This window comes from Rana temporaria, chromosome 3 (genome assembly GCF_905171775.1).
Source record: "Rana temporaria chromosome 3, aRanTem1.1, whole genome shotgun sequence".
Classification (NCBI taxonomy): domain Eukaryota; kingdom Metazoa; phylum Chordata; class Amphibia; order Anura; family Ranidae; genus Rana; species Rana temporaria.
In genome coordinates, this window is record NC_053491.1 from 475,654,916 (window position 1) to 475,672,652 (window position 17,737).

General features: G+C 43.1%; 1 protein-coding gene across 1 annotated transcript; it reads left to right on the forward strand.

Moving 5' to 3' along the window:
* Nucleotides 1-447: 447 nt before the first annotated feature.
* Nucleotides 448-1,392, forward strand: LOC120930711 (olfactory receptor 1468-like). The gene has a single exon (XM_040341887.1). The coding sequence runs from the start codon at nt 448-450 to the stop codon at nt 1,390-1,392; it is 945 nt and encodes a 314-aa protein (XP_040197821.1).
* Nucleotides 1,393-17,737: the final 16,345 nt, after the last annotated feature.

The window sequence follows — 17,737 nt, forward strand, 5'->3', positions numbered from 1 at the left end:
GCTGCGAGTCCGCACTTTACGGCGCCTGCGCAGTCAGCTCTACACAGCAGGCGCCGTATAGTGCCGACTCGCAGCTAGGCTATTTCCTGAAATCTGGTGACGCGTGTTGTGCGACAGGTCACCTGTTTCACAAGCCATCAATCATCGAACCAAAGGATAGGAACGCCCAGTCCCGCAGTCATCGGAACCCTGAGGCATGGATAGGAACGCCAAGTCCTGGAGTCATCAGAACGCGGAAGCCCTGGACCAAATCAGAATGTAAAGGTAAGTACGGAGAAAAAAAAAATGCCGAACGTATATGCCCTTACTATGCTGGCTCTAATGTTAAAAATTTGTTTTTAGGGTAAACCTCCACTTTAAGTACGTGCTTGAAAATATTAATAAGAAACAATCAAAGATTTCCTATTATTCTATTAACTTACTGTATGTATTTTCATTACTCAAAAGATGTACAATAACAATAATATTACTGTAGCCCTTCTGCTGGGATTCCCAGGACTCAGCTATTTTAAAATAATGGTCTTTTGTATTCTTCTGACGGTCTACTCAGCCACAGTATGTGGGAATATCCTGATCATCATTCTGATATCCTACAGCAAGAACCTCCACACCCCAATGTACTTCTTCCTCACCCAAATAACAATTTCAGACATAACATTGAGTACATGCATTACACCAAACGCTCTAAAAGTTATAATCAACGATGGCGCCACAATTCCCTTCATTGGATGTCTTGTTCAATTTTACTTATTTTTTGCCTTGGAAACTTTGGAGTGTTATCTTCTTACAGCCATGGCGTATGATCGGTATCTGGCCATTGGTAACCCATTACGTTATCATTCTATAATGACTTCTAGGTTATGTTTGATTTTAATCATCCTATGTTGGTTTCTAGCGCTTGTACCACCCACATTTGTGGTAGATAAAATATGGAAAGCCAACTTCTGTGGATTCAACATAATTGATCATTTTTTCTGTGACTTTGATCCTATAATACAACTTATTTGTTCAGACACATCACAGATTCAGATGGAGGCAAAGTTCTTTTCTGTGCCAGTGGTTTTGTGTCCATTTGTAGCCATCGCCATTTCCTATGCATACATTGTAGTTACCATTGTTAGGATTCCTTCTGTTAGCGGGAGGCAGAAAGCCATATCCACATGCAGTTCTCACCTCTCTGTTGTGGGCATTTTTTATGGGACCCTTCTAGCTATGTATGCGTTTCCGAGTTCAGAGTCGAGCACCACCAGAAAAGTAATTTCCATGCTTTTCAATGTGCTGGTTCCTTTACTTAATGCTGGTATATATAGTTTCAGAAATAAAGACATCAAGATAGCTTACGTAAAATTAAGAAGTCATTTTTGTGGAGCGTACACAAGGATAAGTTTCTAAGGACCTTATGCATCTGCACAAAGATATTACAATTGTTTGCCTAGCAAATGGTGTTGTTCCTAATGCAAATTATCCAAAAAAAGTAACAAAAAAATTAAAAAAACGTTTTTCTATTAAGCATTAGACATGTGCATTCGTTTTCGTCCGAATAAATTTCCGTCCGAATTTCGGGGATTTTCGCTTTTGTTTTAACAAACGATAACGAATGTGCAGAATCCGAAACCTGAAAGATCCGACATAAACAAATGCTTTATTTTCATTTTGTTGCGACAACAGTTCGATATAGATAGAAGATTCGACATGACGGTGACAATAGCGATCTGTGTCTATCGAACCTGCGGTTGAATGTGCCTAACCTTAACTCTATTAGTCCAAGATTATTCGACACAGAGAGGAAAGATTTGACATTATAGAGACATGAAGATTTGACCAAGCAGCTAAAAACATACGATCACCACAAACGGACATTTATGGTCGAATGCTCCACCCATAGGCTATAGAAGAATTCTAATGTTGGTTGACTAGTAATTATAATTATTACTAGTCATACAACATTAGAATTCTACTATAGCTTGTGGGTGGAGCATTCGACTGGAAATGTACGATTGCGGCATCGTACAGTTTAGCTGCTTCGTCTAATATTCTTAGAACATTCAACTAAATTCCGATACAAAATATTTCAGTGTGCACATGTCTATTAAACATTAGTTAAAAATGTTACTGTGAATAAAAAGTATACATCTTACACATATGGGGCAGCAGCTCAAAAGACCGAAAGCATGTGGCCAAATAATCCTAATTTTTTTTTTTTTTTTTTTTACTTTATTTCATTTTATTTTATTTTATTTTATTTTTTGTTTATCTTGATATTTATTTCATCCTAATTTATTTCATTCTAATCTATTTCCATATAGTCTTTATCTCCATTATCATTTCCTGGTTCATACTATGGCTTGATTCCTTTCTCCCACTTATTCAGGGTAGACACTGATATATGAGATACGGTTATCCATATTTAGAGATAGTGTATCGTCATATGCTAATATTGTTCACTATTATGTGTATCGCATTTTTATATACAATAACACCTGTGATCTGTTGGCCTTTGGCTGAATGCGAGCTGTCCAGCCCATCATCCCTATGCTAGTCCTATTATGTGTGATCCACATAACGGGTCTTCACCTATATGGTGATTTTTACATGGTGTAATAATGGATGGCCCCATCTGAGCCACCGCTCATTCACTTTTAAATGGATATTACTCCTTTTAGCTATTAATTATATGTTCCCATTGTTTTACTATGCAGGGTACATCCCTAGCCAATTTAATTATTGCACATACTACTATAGACTGGTTCTATAGTTGCTTTTTATGTAAATGCATTTTCTCATACAGCATTGAGGAAGAATATATACAATGATTAGCAATCTCCTAGCTAGAACTGTTTCGAGCAATGGCTCTGTTCAGCCCTGTATTCAAGTCCTTGCTATGGACTCCAAAAACATGGCGCTTTGTTTACTTCCGGTCACGTTCAATAAAAGGTCAGGCTGTACAGCCAATCACCATCCCTGAAGAAGTCACGAGACGGTGACGTAACAGCGTAGGAAGTGAGACCTATGCAAACAGCCGGAGGCCAACGGAAGTAAGTCGGCTGATAGTAACGCCACGTCCCACGCTGTCATATGCTGTAGCGCTATAGCGCGAATTTACAAGTTTTTAAATCCTTTTTTTATCGTTTGGAACTTATTTATTTTTTAATACATTTTTACTGGTCACAACTTACTTCACCATTGTGGCACACCTTTTTATTGCATCCTTTGGCTATCCCTTGGCTCCATCCTTGACACCACGGACACACGGATCCCAGGACCTCCAAACCTCCAGGACTATTGGAGTTGATCCAGGAGTTACGGTGCTGATCAAATAGGAGGAGAACAATATAGATGATCCTTGTATTGGAAATTTCTTTCAAGATTATCCATCTGTCGTATCACCTATAGACTTTATTATAGATTTGTAATATTTGTTTATGATTATTTGCTTTTAGTGGGTCAGTCACCCTCACTTTTTGGGTTCCCCTAACCCATCTTTTCACTATCAGTTCTAGTGTGTTGGCTTACAGCCCACTGTGTCTTACACCTATACTTTAGCGCTTATCACCCTTTATTTATTTAATCCTAATTAACCCTGTCGAACACCTCCTTGCCATATAGTGACAGAAAAAATCCCAGTTTGCCCTGCGATGTCAACCAATGATGGAGATTCAGCATCTTGATGGTGTAGTCCCAGGCCTCCCTACTTGGAACAAAGCCCACCTGGTTGAAAGAAATAAGAGAAGACAGGTCTGGCAAAAGCTTATTTGTCAAAATCTCTACATAGAACTCTAAGGCCCCGTACACACCATAGAATCCATCCGCTGAAAAATCCCAGCAAATGGGTTTCAGCGGATAGATCCTATGGTGTGTACACGGATTTCCGCGGATATTTATCCCCTGGGATGGATTCCAGCAGATCGAATATTTGCTGACATGCCAAACAAATCCATCTGCTGTAATCCATCCCAACGGATGGATCCGCTGGTCTGTATAGACTCACCGGATCCATCCGTCCGAAGGGATCCCCCGCATGCGTCGTAATGATTCGACGCATGCGTGGAATTCCTTATATGACAGCGTCGCGCACGTCGCCGCGTCATAATCGCAGCGACGGCGCGACACGTCATCGCCAGAGGATTTCGGCGCGGATTTCAATGCGATGGTGAGTACACTCCATCGCATTCAAATCTGCTAAGGCTGTGTACACACGATCGGTCCATCCGATGAGAACGGTCCGAAGGAACGTTGTCATCGGTTAACCTATGAAGCTGACTGATGGTCCGTTGCGCCTACACACCATTGGTTAAAAAAACGATTGTGTCAGAACGCGGTGACGTAAAACACAACGACGTGCTGAAAAAAACGAAGTTCAATGCTCCCAAGCATGCGTCGACTTGATTCTGAGCATGCGCGGGTTTTTAACCGATGCTTTTGCATACTAACGATCGGTTTTGACCTATCTGTTACCAGTCCATTTGTGCAATTTTAAAGCAAGTTCTAATTTTTTTGACCGAAGGTTAAATAACCTATGAGGCCTACACACGATCGGTTTGGACAGATGAAAACGGTCCTTCAGACCGTTCTCCTCTGGCGATCCTATCGTGTGTATGCGGCCAATGTCCATGTTGAGAAGTGATATTGGATGATAATTCATAACTAGGAAGTCATCCTTTCCCTCTTTAGAATCAGGGCCAGATTCTTGTATAATGGTGTAAAACTCGGCGGGCGTAACATATCTGATTTACGTTACGCCGCCGCAAGTTTTACGGACAAGTGCTTGATTCACAAAGCACTTGCCTGTAAAGTTGCGGCGGCGTAGCGTAAATCCCCCGGCGCAAGCCCGCCTAATTCAAATGATCCAGGTAGGGGGCGTGGATCATTTAAATTAGGCGCTTTCCCGCGCCGAACGTACTGCGCATGCACCGTCCCTAAAATTTCCCCACGTGCATTGCGCTAAATTATGTCGCAAGACGTGAACGTAAATGGTGTCCAGCCCTATTCACGGACGACTTACGCAAACAACGTAAATTTTTAAATTTCGAAGCGGGAACGGCGGCCATACTTAACATTGGCTGCGCCTCATATAGCAGGGTCAACTTTACGCATTGCAAATCTTACGTAAACGTCTTAACTTCACTGCGTCGGTCGGGCGTACGTTCGGGAATTCGCATATTTTGCTAATTTGCATACTCGACCGGGAAAACGACATCGGCGACACCTGGCGGGGAAAAAAAAATTGCATTTAAGATCCGACAGCATAAAAGCCTTCCGCCTGTCGGATCTAAGGGTTATCTATGCGTAACTGATTCTATGAATCAGGCGCATAGATACGACGGGCGGACTCAGAGATACGACGGCGTATCAGGCGATACGCCGACGTATCTCTTTTGAGAATCTGGCCCACAGACTTTTTTTTTATTTGTTGCAAAACAAATAAAAACATCAACAGTGATCAAATACCACCAAAAGAAAGCTCTATTTGTGGGAACAAAATGATAAAAATGTATTTGGATACAGTGTATCCTGACCGCGCAATTGTCATTCAAAATGCGACAGCGCTGAAAGTTGGAAATTGGTCTGGGCAGGAAGGGGGTGTAACTGCCTGCTATTGAAGTGATTAATCGCCACTGGGTTTTTTATTTTTTGTTGAATAAATGAAAAAAATGCTGAGAATTGTAAAAAAATATGTTTTTCTTTGTTTCTGTTATACAATTTTGCAAATAAGTAAATTTTCTTCTTCACTGATGGGCACTGACAGGCTGCACATATGGGCATTGATGAGGCGGCACTGATGGGCACTGATAATGCGGCACTGATGAGCACTGATAAGGCGGTACTTATGGACACTGATATGTCGCACTGATAGGCACTGATGAGGCTGCTCTCACTGCCCCCAGCATCACCTATTTTCTGCATCTAAAAAAATACTGCCATTACTGTGCATGACATCATCTCTCACTTCCCGCCCTCACTCTGGGACAACAGGGACACCATCACTGGCCACTGGCAGTGACAATCTGCATCTGGTGACAGGCAACTGTGGCAAGTAACAAGCTGCATCTAATAACAGGCAACGTAGCAAGTAACATTCCCCATCTGGTGGTTGGCTACGGTGGCAAGTGACACACTCGGGGCTCCCAGTGATTCTGCATTATGGTGGGTTGAGCCATTTATATTACAATGTAATAATAGAAACAATGCACTTTAATCATCCTGACACCTTATTAACCATGGTGCTGTGATGATTGAAGTGCCAACACCAGCCATTTGCCCCTACAAATTGCCCGCAAACATTTTGTCAGTGCCCCTCCCGAAATTAGACTCTGGATCTGCCCCTGCTGTAATGTTGCCGGAAGTCCGAGACAAACTTCAACCTAAAAAGTATACATCTTATTCTATAATTTGGTCTGTTTAAATTCACACTAACCAGAGTTATTTACAAACAAAATAAAGGCTATTTTTCAATTTCCATTTTTTTTTCTTGTTCAATATTTTTATTGATCGAAAAGAACAACAGGAGACATGTACAAACATTCTACAGGATAACTATTTGACATAGAAACAGGAAGGTAAGTATTGGCTTGTAAGCAATGATTTGGGAAGGTGTGATTCATAACACTTGAATGTTGCTCCATTAAATAACTGCAAATCAGGGAGGTGTTGAGCAGAAGCCACAATAAAGAGACACCGTGGCTGGGGATAGAGGTGGCATTGTGAGATTTGAGATAGTGTGCCAACAATGGGGTATATTATGGGAAGATGCACAATCATGCAATGTATCTACTGTTCATTGACAGATTTGTTAAGAAGAAGAAGAAAAGAAGGGAGTGGGTTGAAAAAAGAAAAGTGAGAAGGGGGAGAGAGGGGGGATGTGTTCCCGGGGGGGGGGGTCGTGACTCTAGATTCCTAGGACATGCAGGACAGTCAAGTTCCTCTCCCCCAAACTCGTTCATCCATGTCTTTATGGACATTGCTTTGTGCTCTGGTGCACAGTCATGTTAGAACAGGAAGGATCCATCCCTAAACTGTTCCTACAAAGTTAGGGGTATTAAATTGTCCAAAATGTCTTGGTATGCTGAGGTCTTCACTGGAACAAAAGAAAATAAAAAATTAACAATGCATCATAAACAAAAAATCTGTAAAAGTCCATATTATTGTATTGGATTGTATTCCCATACAACTTGTAAAATACAGTATATCACTCCCAGGTAAGTGCTGCAAAAATGTGCACAGAAAACATCAATAGAAAGTGGCAGAAGATGAATGGACGGCTGCACACCAAAGAACTCTTGAGTTGTCTTTATTGAAGAAACAGTGCTTATTCATGGCATGAATAAGCACTAACCAAGTGTGAAACGCATCAGCTGTTTTATGATTCTTGCTGTGTATTTGCGGTGATTGCTTATGTTTCTTCAATAAAGACAACTCAAGAGTTCTTTGGTGGGCAGCCGTCCATTCATCTTCTGCCACTTTCTATTGCCTAGTGCATTGACAGCACCCACATCTACCTGGACTTATCCACGATTGCACTCGGGATTTTCCTGGAGCGGTGAACCCCATTTCGCTTTGTTCTTTAGAAAACATCAAGGTGAAACCCTTTTGGGCAAACTCTCACCTCATTTTACTGACCCCCATGACAAAGGTCAATATGAGTCAAAAACTGACTATTTTCCTTCTTAATCAGAAATAGTGGCCAATTATTGGTGTTAGTATGAGGAATAGTGACCCATCGTTGGTATCAATGGGAGTAATAGTGCCCCATCATTGCTATCAGTGGTAGGAATAGTGTCCCATCATTGGTATCAGTGGTAGGAATGGTGACCATCATTAGTATCAGTGGATGGAATAGTGTGCCATCCTTGGTTTCAATGGGAGAAATAATGCCCCATCATTGGTATCAGTGGGAGGAATAGTGTCCCATCATTAGTATCAGTGGGAGGAATAGTGCCCCATCATTGGTATCAGTGGGAGGAATAGTGTCCCATCATTGGTGTCAGTGGGAGGATTAGTGTGCTGTTATTGGTATCAGTGGGAGGAATAGTGTCCCATCATTGGTATCTGTCGGAGGAATAGTGTCCCATCATTGGTATCAGTGGGAGTAATATAGTCACATCATTGGTATCAATGGGAGGAATAATGCCCCATCATTGGTATCAGTGGGAGGAATAGTTTGCCATCATTGGTATCAGTGAGAGGAATAATGCCCCAACATTGGTATTAATGGGAAGAATAGTGTGCCATCATTGGTATCAATGAGAGGAATAGTGTGCCATCATTGATATCAATGGGAGGAATAGTGCCCCACCATTGTTGGTATCAATGGGAGAAATAGTCTCCTATCATTGGTGCCGGTGGGGGGTCTAGTGCTTCAATGTCAGTATCAGTATCAGAAACTATGCCCTACTGTTGCTGACAATAGAGGGAATAATGCCCAATGGCCGGATAAAAGCAAGCACAGGGCTGCATCCGCCTCCTGGGCTGCAGTTCAGAGACCACCGCTATACAAATTTTAAAAGTTCCCATCTGCAACTGTCAGGACAGAAGGCATTGGATTGGATCCTTCAATGTAAGCTTCCACTGTCAGCTTTCCCTCTCTCTCTCCCTGTGAAGCCACGCCTCAACCACGCCCCTAGTCCATTCGTTGTATTGACGTCATCAGTGGGCCAGGCTGGGCCCCCAGATGAGAACACAAGAGAAACATTTATGCTTCACACTCCCCTTCCACTTGGTATAATGAGGATGGTGAGAAACAGGAGCAGCACTGCTGTTATATGGAATTTATGACGTGGTTGAAAAGACTCTTTCTACCCAAAAAGCTATTGTTGGCTCCATGTAACTACTAATCTTGATATGCATAACACGTTACCCCATCAATCGCTGTATTATGCCAAGTGTATATACAGTATGTGTTTGGGACAATCACAGATAAACCTAATACAATGTTAGTAGCAAGATAAAATACATTAAAAACAGCAAAATAAAAACAATAAATAAAATGGTATAACTGTAGCGCTCCTTTACCTTCAGAAAGGACGCTATGTTAAATTTAGTGGGGGAATGAAAGAGTTATGTTGCTCTCATTCTTGATTTTTGTTGAATTTGGCTGTAGCAAAATCTGGATTGTTCTGTGGGTCAGTCTGCGTTCCAGGGATGTGATCTCATCTCTGGGTGGCAGGTGGCGCCGGAGAGATCCAGGCAGAGACGCTTCTTCCCAGCAGCCAATTAGAGGAGTTTTTCCCACGGGGGGCATGCTGGGAGGGGTATTTCTGTGGCGGAGGTCGTTTGCTCGGGGTTCTTTGCGGGTTCCTGGTTCCGGGTGAGGCACCCACCTTTAGGGTGTGTGCGCACATCACGGGCCCCACCACTATGGCCCACCTGGCCTGGGGTCGCGTGCTACGTGGAGTTCCTGACTTTGGGCCCTCCTGGCCTGGAGCAACTGATGCTACCAAGGGGCTCCGGTGACTTACTGTGTCCCCACTTCTACTGAGGAGATCCCAGGCTGCATGCCGTTCGGTGGGGGATCGGCTTGAGGAGAACCCGGAGGCAGGTGATCCAAAAGGGCTTGAACGAACCATCGAGGATCTGGTGACCGGGCATAGACAGATACATTTACACTGTCAACCGGTGACCATAGCATGATTTACTGGGAGGATTTGCTCTATCATTCAGCTTAACCTTGCGCTTGGCCTGTTCCTCACAGAAATCTCAAGTGACGCTCTGGCTGCCAGGCCTGTGGCAGGGGTCTGTCCAGGGGCACTTTACCCACTCTGGCTAGAGTGACAACGTATTGCTACAATTACAGAAGGCAGGACTGCTTTCCTTATCCAAAGCCTGATACTGCAAGATTATTCTATTTTCATCAACCTATCCTGTCCACCTTAAGTTCATGTGTTGGTCATGTTGGACCAGGAAAATAAAGCATTCAGAAAACTTTATCTACAGATTGGACATTCGATTACTGCTCTACTCACTACCTTCACTCCTAGACACTACATAGAGGTAACCTAACACGCCGATCCCAAATCAATCAGTGGCTCCTGAGGGGGTAGCGCTACATAACCTTATATAAAAAAACAACAACTACCCTCTCAATATACCATATATACTCGAGTATAAACCAAGTTTTTCAGCACATTTTTTTGGGGCTGAAAATGCCCCCATCAGCTTATACTCGAGTCACCTTTTTGCGCCTAATCTCCCAGGAATCTACCAGCCAATCTTGGCACACATATAGTCCCCACGCTTCCTCTATAAGTGTGCAAAGTTTTTTGTCCGGGGGACCTACGGCCAGGGAGCACTCTTTTTTCAAAGTAGGGCACCCCTTCCATAGACTCCCATGTTAAACGGTAATTTCTCCAGTAACTTTGGGGAAGAGGTACTGGTCGGCCATATGTCCCCTGGACCCATGGCACGCATGTAGCCCAAGTTCTCCTCTACAAGTGTGCAAAGTTTGCTGTCTGGGAGACCTACGGCCATGAAGCACCGATTTTTCAAAGCCGGGCACCCCTTCTATTGACTCCCATGTTAAACGTAAGTCTAGTCATGGACACAGTGAGGCATGGGCACAGTGAGGTATGGAAACAGTGAGGCACAGTGAGGCATGGGCACAGTGAGGCATGGGCACAGTAAGGCACAGTGAGGCATGGGCACAGTGAGGCATAGACACAGTGAGGCACAGTGAGGCATGGGCACAGTGAGGCACAGTGAGGCATGGGCACAGTGAGGCATGCACATGGACACAGTGACGCAAAGTGAGGCACAGTGAGGCATGCAGATGGACACCCTAGGCTTATACTTGAGTCAATAAGTTTTCCCTTTTTTGTGGTAAAATTAGGTGCCTCAGCTTATACTCGAGTATATACGGTAGTATGACAAATATAATTGCATTCTCGGAGGCTTACGATATCAAGCACACAAAGCCTACAGCATCAGGTAGTCCAAGATGGTATCCCACCTAAGTACTAACCAGGCCCAAATCTGCTTAGCCGCTAAGATCAGATATTATAAGATCAGGCACATCCAGGGTGATGTAGCCATGGGTAAGGAATAAAAAATGTAAACAGGTATAAAGTAACATCAAGAAATACACTATGGGCCAAATTCACAAAAGAGATATGACGGCGTATCTCCTGATACGCCGTTGTATCTCTGTTTCTATCTATGTGACTGATTCATTGTAAAGTTACTCCACCATGTTAAAGTATGCCCGTCTTTCCCGCGTCGCTTTCGATTTTTTTTTCAATTTTTTCTTTTTCCCGACGCAAGTCTTTTTTACCCGTCGCGATTCACAAAACGTCGGCGCGTCGTAATTTCGCACAAAGAACGTTGGGAAATTTGCGACGGGAGCATGCGCAGTACGTCCGGCGTGGGAGCGCGCCTAATTTAAATGGGACTCGCCCCATTCGATTGGGCCCGCCTTGCGCCGCACCTGTTTACGATACACCGCCGCAAATTTCCAGGTAAGTGCTTTGTGGATCGGGCACTAACTTGGAAAAATTGTGGCGGTGTAACGAAAACGGGTTAAGTTACGTTGCGCCGCCGGACTGTGAATCTGGCCCCAAATTACCAAAAGTATTGGGACACCTGCCTTTACACGCGCATGAATTTTAATGGCATCCTAGTCTTATGCCACATACACACGGTCGTTTTTCAGCATAAAAAAAATTACGTTTTTAAAAAAATGTCATTTAAAATGATCGTGTGTGGGCTTCACATCATTTTTCGGCTTCTGAAAAACGACCAAAAAAAAATCGAACATGCTGCATTTTTTCACGTTGTTTTTTAAAATGTCGTTTTTCGTGTTGTTAAAAATGATCGTGTGTGGGCAAAAACAACGTTTTAAACCCGCACATGCCCAGAAGCAAGTTATGAGACGGAAGCGCTCGTTCAGGTAAAACTACCATTCATAATGGAGTAAGCACATTCATCACGCTGTAACAGACAAAAAAGCCTGAATCGTCTTTTACTAACAAGAAATCAGCTAAAAGCAGCACAAAGGCAAATAGAACTTCCCCTTTAGAGTGCCGTCATACGTGTTGTACGTCACCGCGCTTTGTTCATCATTTTTCAATAACGATGGTGTATGGGCAACATCGTTTTTAATGATGAAGTTGGAAAAACATTGTTTTTTGGACATGCTGAAAAACAACATTTTTTTTTCATGCCGAAAAACGACTGTGTGTACGCTGCATTAGTCTGCAGGGTTCACTATTGAGTTGGCTCACCCTTTGCAGCTATAACAACTTCAAATCTTCTGGGAAGGCTGTCCACAAGGTTTAGGAGTGTGTTTATGGGAATGTTTGACCATTCTTCCAGAAGTGCACTGATGTGGAGGTGAAGGCCTGACTTGCAGTCTCCACTCTAAATCATCCCAAAGGTGTTCTGTCGGATTAAAGTTAGGACTTTGTGCAGGCCAGTCAAGTTCCTCCACCCCCAAACTCACTTATACATGTCTTTATGGACCTTGCTTTGTGCACTGGTACAAACCATTTGGTGGGGGATTATGACGTGGGGTTGTTTTTCATGGATTGGGGTTGTCCCCTTAGTTCCAGTGAATGGAACTCTTAAAGCGTCAGCATACATGACATACCATACCAAAGACATTTTGGACAATTTCATGCTCCCAACTTTGTGGGAACAGTTTGGGGATATCCTCTCCCTGTTCCAACATGACTGCCCACCAGTGCACAAAGAAAGGTCCATAAAGATATGGATGAGCATGTTTAGAGTGTAGGAACTTGACTGGCCTGCAGAAAGTCTTGACATCAACCCGATAGAACACCTTTGGGATTAATTAGAGTAGAGACTGCAAGCCAGGCCTTCTTGTACACATCAGTGGCTGACGGCACAAATGTTTCTGGAAGAATGGTCAAACATGGTCAAACATTCCCATAGACACACTCCTAAACCTTCTGGACGGCCTTCCCAGAAGAGTTGAAGCTGTTATAGCTGAAAAGGGTGGGCCAACTCGATATTGAACCCTACAGAGTAAGACTGGGATGTCATTAACGTTCATGTGCATGTAAAGGCAGGTGTCCCAATACTTTTGGTAATATAGTGTATATCAACTTTACAGATACTAATAAAACAATTCAAATCTAGATCTGAATTGAGACCATTAGGGATCAAAGTGTTAGCTCTGTAGATCCAAAAAGTTTCTCTCCTGGATAAAATTATTTTGACATTTCCATCTTGTCAGTGCCTCAAGGTGTTTTTGATCCCCCGAAGTTTGGGACCCCTAGGATCCTTATTGTGATATAATCTAAAATGGTTTGAACCACAAAATTATATATACAGTTGAACCTCGGATTACGAGCATAATCCGTTTCAGGAGTATGCTCGTAAACCAAAGTACTCGCATATCAATACGAGTTTTCCCCTTGAAGTCAATGGAAACTAATAATTTGTTCCGTATTGACTTCAATGGGATGCAATACCAAATGCAGCCAGAGGTGGGGGGCGCCAGAGAGCGCCAAAAACAGCCGAAAAGGCCCGAGGACAAATGAGGTACTGCAGGCCAATGTTCAGCTTTTTTTGGCTCCTGCGCCCCTGTACCTCAGGCCAAATTAGTTACTGCAGGCCTATTTAGCTTGAATTCTGCTCGTCTTGCGAGTCAACACTCGCAAACCGAGTCCGAATAAAAAAAAAAAAAGTTGCTCGCAAATCAAAACGCTCTGAAACCAAGTAACTCTTAAACCGAGGTTACACTGTACTATACTGTATAAGATAACATAATACATAATTTACATGTATTGTAATAGGGTTTTATTACTGATCTCTATTGTTATTTGTGTAATATGTTTATTTAATGAAGAATTACAGGTATTGCAATTTTTACATTGTTACATTGGTTCAGATTGGAGTAATGTTTTTAGGCATATTCCATACATGTGGGATCCTTTTAGAAGCTGTAAACAACTGTAGTATATGCTAATACTCAAATGATTTCCTCCAGCTTCCAGGTCTTGTGCTGAGAGGCTGCCTTACTACATAATGAACATAGAAGGCTTACCACTTGGCTTAGGTGGCATTAAGAGAATGTTTTGCATTTTCTCAAGGAATGCAAAGTATTTTCTGACTGGATGAAGAGTATAATCACCTCCCCCCACTCCACCTTGTCCAATCAGAGAACACTGTGCATTTTTTCGGAAAATGCAAATAAATCTCTGAATGGCACCCATACTTGGTGGCTGACCTCATGTGTTCACAATGCAACAGGGCAGCCCCATGTCATGGGACCCAAGAGCTAATGGAGATCACTGGAGTTGTGGAGCCTACTATAGTGTCTTTCAGATTACAGATGGATCCCACAGGTATGATATATACATACCGTATATACTCGAGTATAAACCGACCTGAATATAAGCTGAGGCACCTAATTTTACCACGAAAAACTGAGAAAACATATTGACTCCAGTATAAGCCTAGGGTGTCCATCTGCATGCCTCACTGCGCCTCACTGTGGCTCACTTTGCCTCACTGTGTCCATGTGCATGCCTCACTGTGTCATTGCCTCACTGTGCCCATGCCTCACTGTGCCCATGTCTCACTGTGCCCATACCTCACTGTGCCCATGCCTCACTGTGCCCATTCCTCACTGTGTCCATGACTAGACTTATGTTTGACATGGGAGTATATAGAAGGGGTGCCCGGCTTTGAAAAATTGGTGCTCCTAGGCCATAAGTTCCCCAGACGGCAAAATTTGCACACTTGTAGAGGATAACTGGGCTACGTGTGTGCCAAGTTTCGGGTCCAGGGTACTTACGACCGGATGGTACCGGGTCTCCAAATTGGATCCTGGTCCAGTATATATGTATATATGTGTGTACGACTGTGTGTCCCAAGCGTGTTGAGATCCTACGGGGTAAATGACCGCACCAGCTCGGAAGATACTCGGCTAGATTCAGATAGCCCGGCATAATTTTCTGCGGGCATAACGTTATGCCGCCGTAACTTAGGGCGCAAGTTCCGTATTCATAAAGAACTTGCGCCCTAAGTTACGGCGGCGTAGCGTATGTGGTCCGGCGTAAGCACGCCTAATTCAAATGTGGATGATGTGGGCGTGTTTTATTTAAATTACTTATGACCCCACGTATTTGACGTTTTTTACGAACAACGCATGTGCCGTCCGTGAAAGAATCCCAGTGCGCATGCTCTAAATTACGCCGCAAATCGTCAATGCTTTACATGTGAACGTAACTTACGTACAGCCCTATTCGCGAATGACTTACGCAAACAACGTAATCGACGGAAAATGTGACGCTGGCCCGACGTCCATACTTAACATAGGATACGCCTCATATAGCAGGGGTAACTTTATGCCGGAAAAAGCCTAACGTAAACAACGTAAAAAAATGCGCCGGGCGGACGTATGTTTCTGAATCGGCGTATCTACCTAATTAGCATATTCCTTGTGAAAATCGACTTACCCCAGTCGTATCTTAGCTTAATTTTCGGCGTATCTTGCTTTCTGAATACAGAAAGAAGATACGCCGGCGCAGCTTTGAATTTACGTGGCGTATCAATAGATACGCCAACGTAAATTCTTTCTGAATCTAGCCCACTGGCTGCAAAAAGCACCTATAGGCGATTCAGTTCAGATGTGTAGCGCTATACAAGTCATTCATTCATATATACCCAGAATTATTGAAGAAAACCTCAATGCCATTTTGGTTTATTGGCAATATTTGTGATGGCTTTCCAAATGTCTTTGTTCCTCAAGCTATATATGATGGGGTTAAGAGACGGTGTAACAACCGCATAGATCATGGTAAGAATTTTGTTTATAGTCAATGAGTGCAGGGAGGCTGGAAATATGTACGCCACCATCACTGTCCCATAATAAAGGCACACAGCAGTCAGGTGGGAGCTGCAGGTGAAGAAGGCCTTTTGTCTTCCTAAAAGTGATGACATTTTCAAAATTGCTTTAGCAATATAGACGTATGATATCACAACGACCAGGAACGGGCATACCACTGCGGGAACAGTCAACAACTTGGTTTCCATTTGAATAAAAGAGACATCTGAACAAGAAAGATCCAATATAGGGGAAAGGTCACAGAAGAAATGGTCAATGATATTTGGTCCACAGAAATTTAAGCGGCTTATACTTACAGATAAAACAAGAGAATAAATAAAACTCGGTGTCCAAGCCATTATGGACAGTTTCTGGCAGAGCCCGCCCCCCATTATTGAAGCATAATGCAGTGGGTTACAGATGGCCAAATATCGGTCATAAGACATCACTGTCAGAAGAAGACACTCTGAGCCTTCCGAAATAACAAAGAAAATAAACTGAATAATACATCCTGCTAAAGACATGGTCCCCCCTTCATTGAGGACAACATGAAGTGTGCTTGGAATGCTGTCAATGCTCAGTAAGATGTCACATAGTGAAAGCTGTGAGATAAATGAGTACATGGGAGATTTAAGATTCTTGCTGTAAGACACCAGAATGATAATTAGGGCATTCCCACATAACGAGACGCAAAAAGCCAAAAGCAACAAACAGAAGAGTAAAAACTTGTAATTATGGAGATTCTGGAATCCAAGAATATGGACTGTGGTGACATTGTTCTTTATGTCCATTAAAACAAGAGTCAAACAGTTCATGGAATGCTGAAATCAGAAGGTTTTAAGTCACGTTAAAAGGAATAAAAACACTTGTTTAAATTATCATTCCTTCGGCCGCGTACACACGATCGGTTAAACCGATGAGAACAGGCTGATGGACCGTTTTCATCTGTCTAAACCGATCTTGAGTGGGCGCCATTGGTTATTTATCCATCGGTTAAAAAAAAGCCAACTTGTTTTAAATGCAACCGATGGATTCCTAACCGATAGAAAAAAAAAAACGATCGTTAGTAGGCACAACCATCGGTTAAAAATCCACGCATGCTCAGACTAAATTAGGGGACAGGAGCGCTCGTTCTGGTAAAACTAGTGTTGGTTATGGAGATAGCACATTCATCACGCTGTAACAGACAGAAAAGCGCAAATGTCTTTCAGGCCGCGTACACACGGTCGGACAAAACCGATGAGAATGGACCGAGGTTCAGTTTCATCAGTCCAAAGCGACCGTGTGTATAGCCCATCGGTCTGTTGTCCTTTGGTCCAAAATTTTAAAACATGCTTCAAAATCAAACCGATGGACTGCTGCCCGATCGGTCCAAACCGATGGTTAGTACAGAAAGCATCGGTTCAAAACCCGCGCATGCTCAGAATCAAGTCGATGCATGCTTGGAAGCATTGAACTTTGTTTTATTCAGCATGTTGTGTGTTTGACGTCACTGCTTTATGACCCAATCGTTTTTTGGAACGATGGTGTGTACATACATCAGACCATCAGGCCACTTCAGCGGTGAACCGATGGAAATGGCCCGTCAGACCATTCTCATCGGTTTGGAAAGACCATGTGTACGCGGCCTCACTAAAACAAAATCAGCTAAAGCAGCCCCAAGGGTGGCGCCATTGGATTTGAACTTCCCCTTTATAGTGCCGTCGTACGTGGTTTACGTGTCCGCGTTCTGACACGATCGTTTTTTTAACCGATGGTGTGTAGGCGCGACTGACCATCAGTCAGCTTCATCGGTTAACCGATGGAAAAATCCATCAGACCGTTCTCATCGGATGGACCGATCGTGTGTACGCGGCCTCCCACTTTGATTCTGAAACATTAAAATAAGGATAATGTGGGTGGATCCTAACTGACTCATCTACAGCATGTCCTTGGTGGTGACCAAGAGACCTG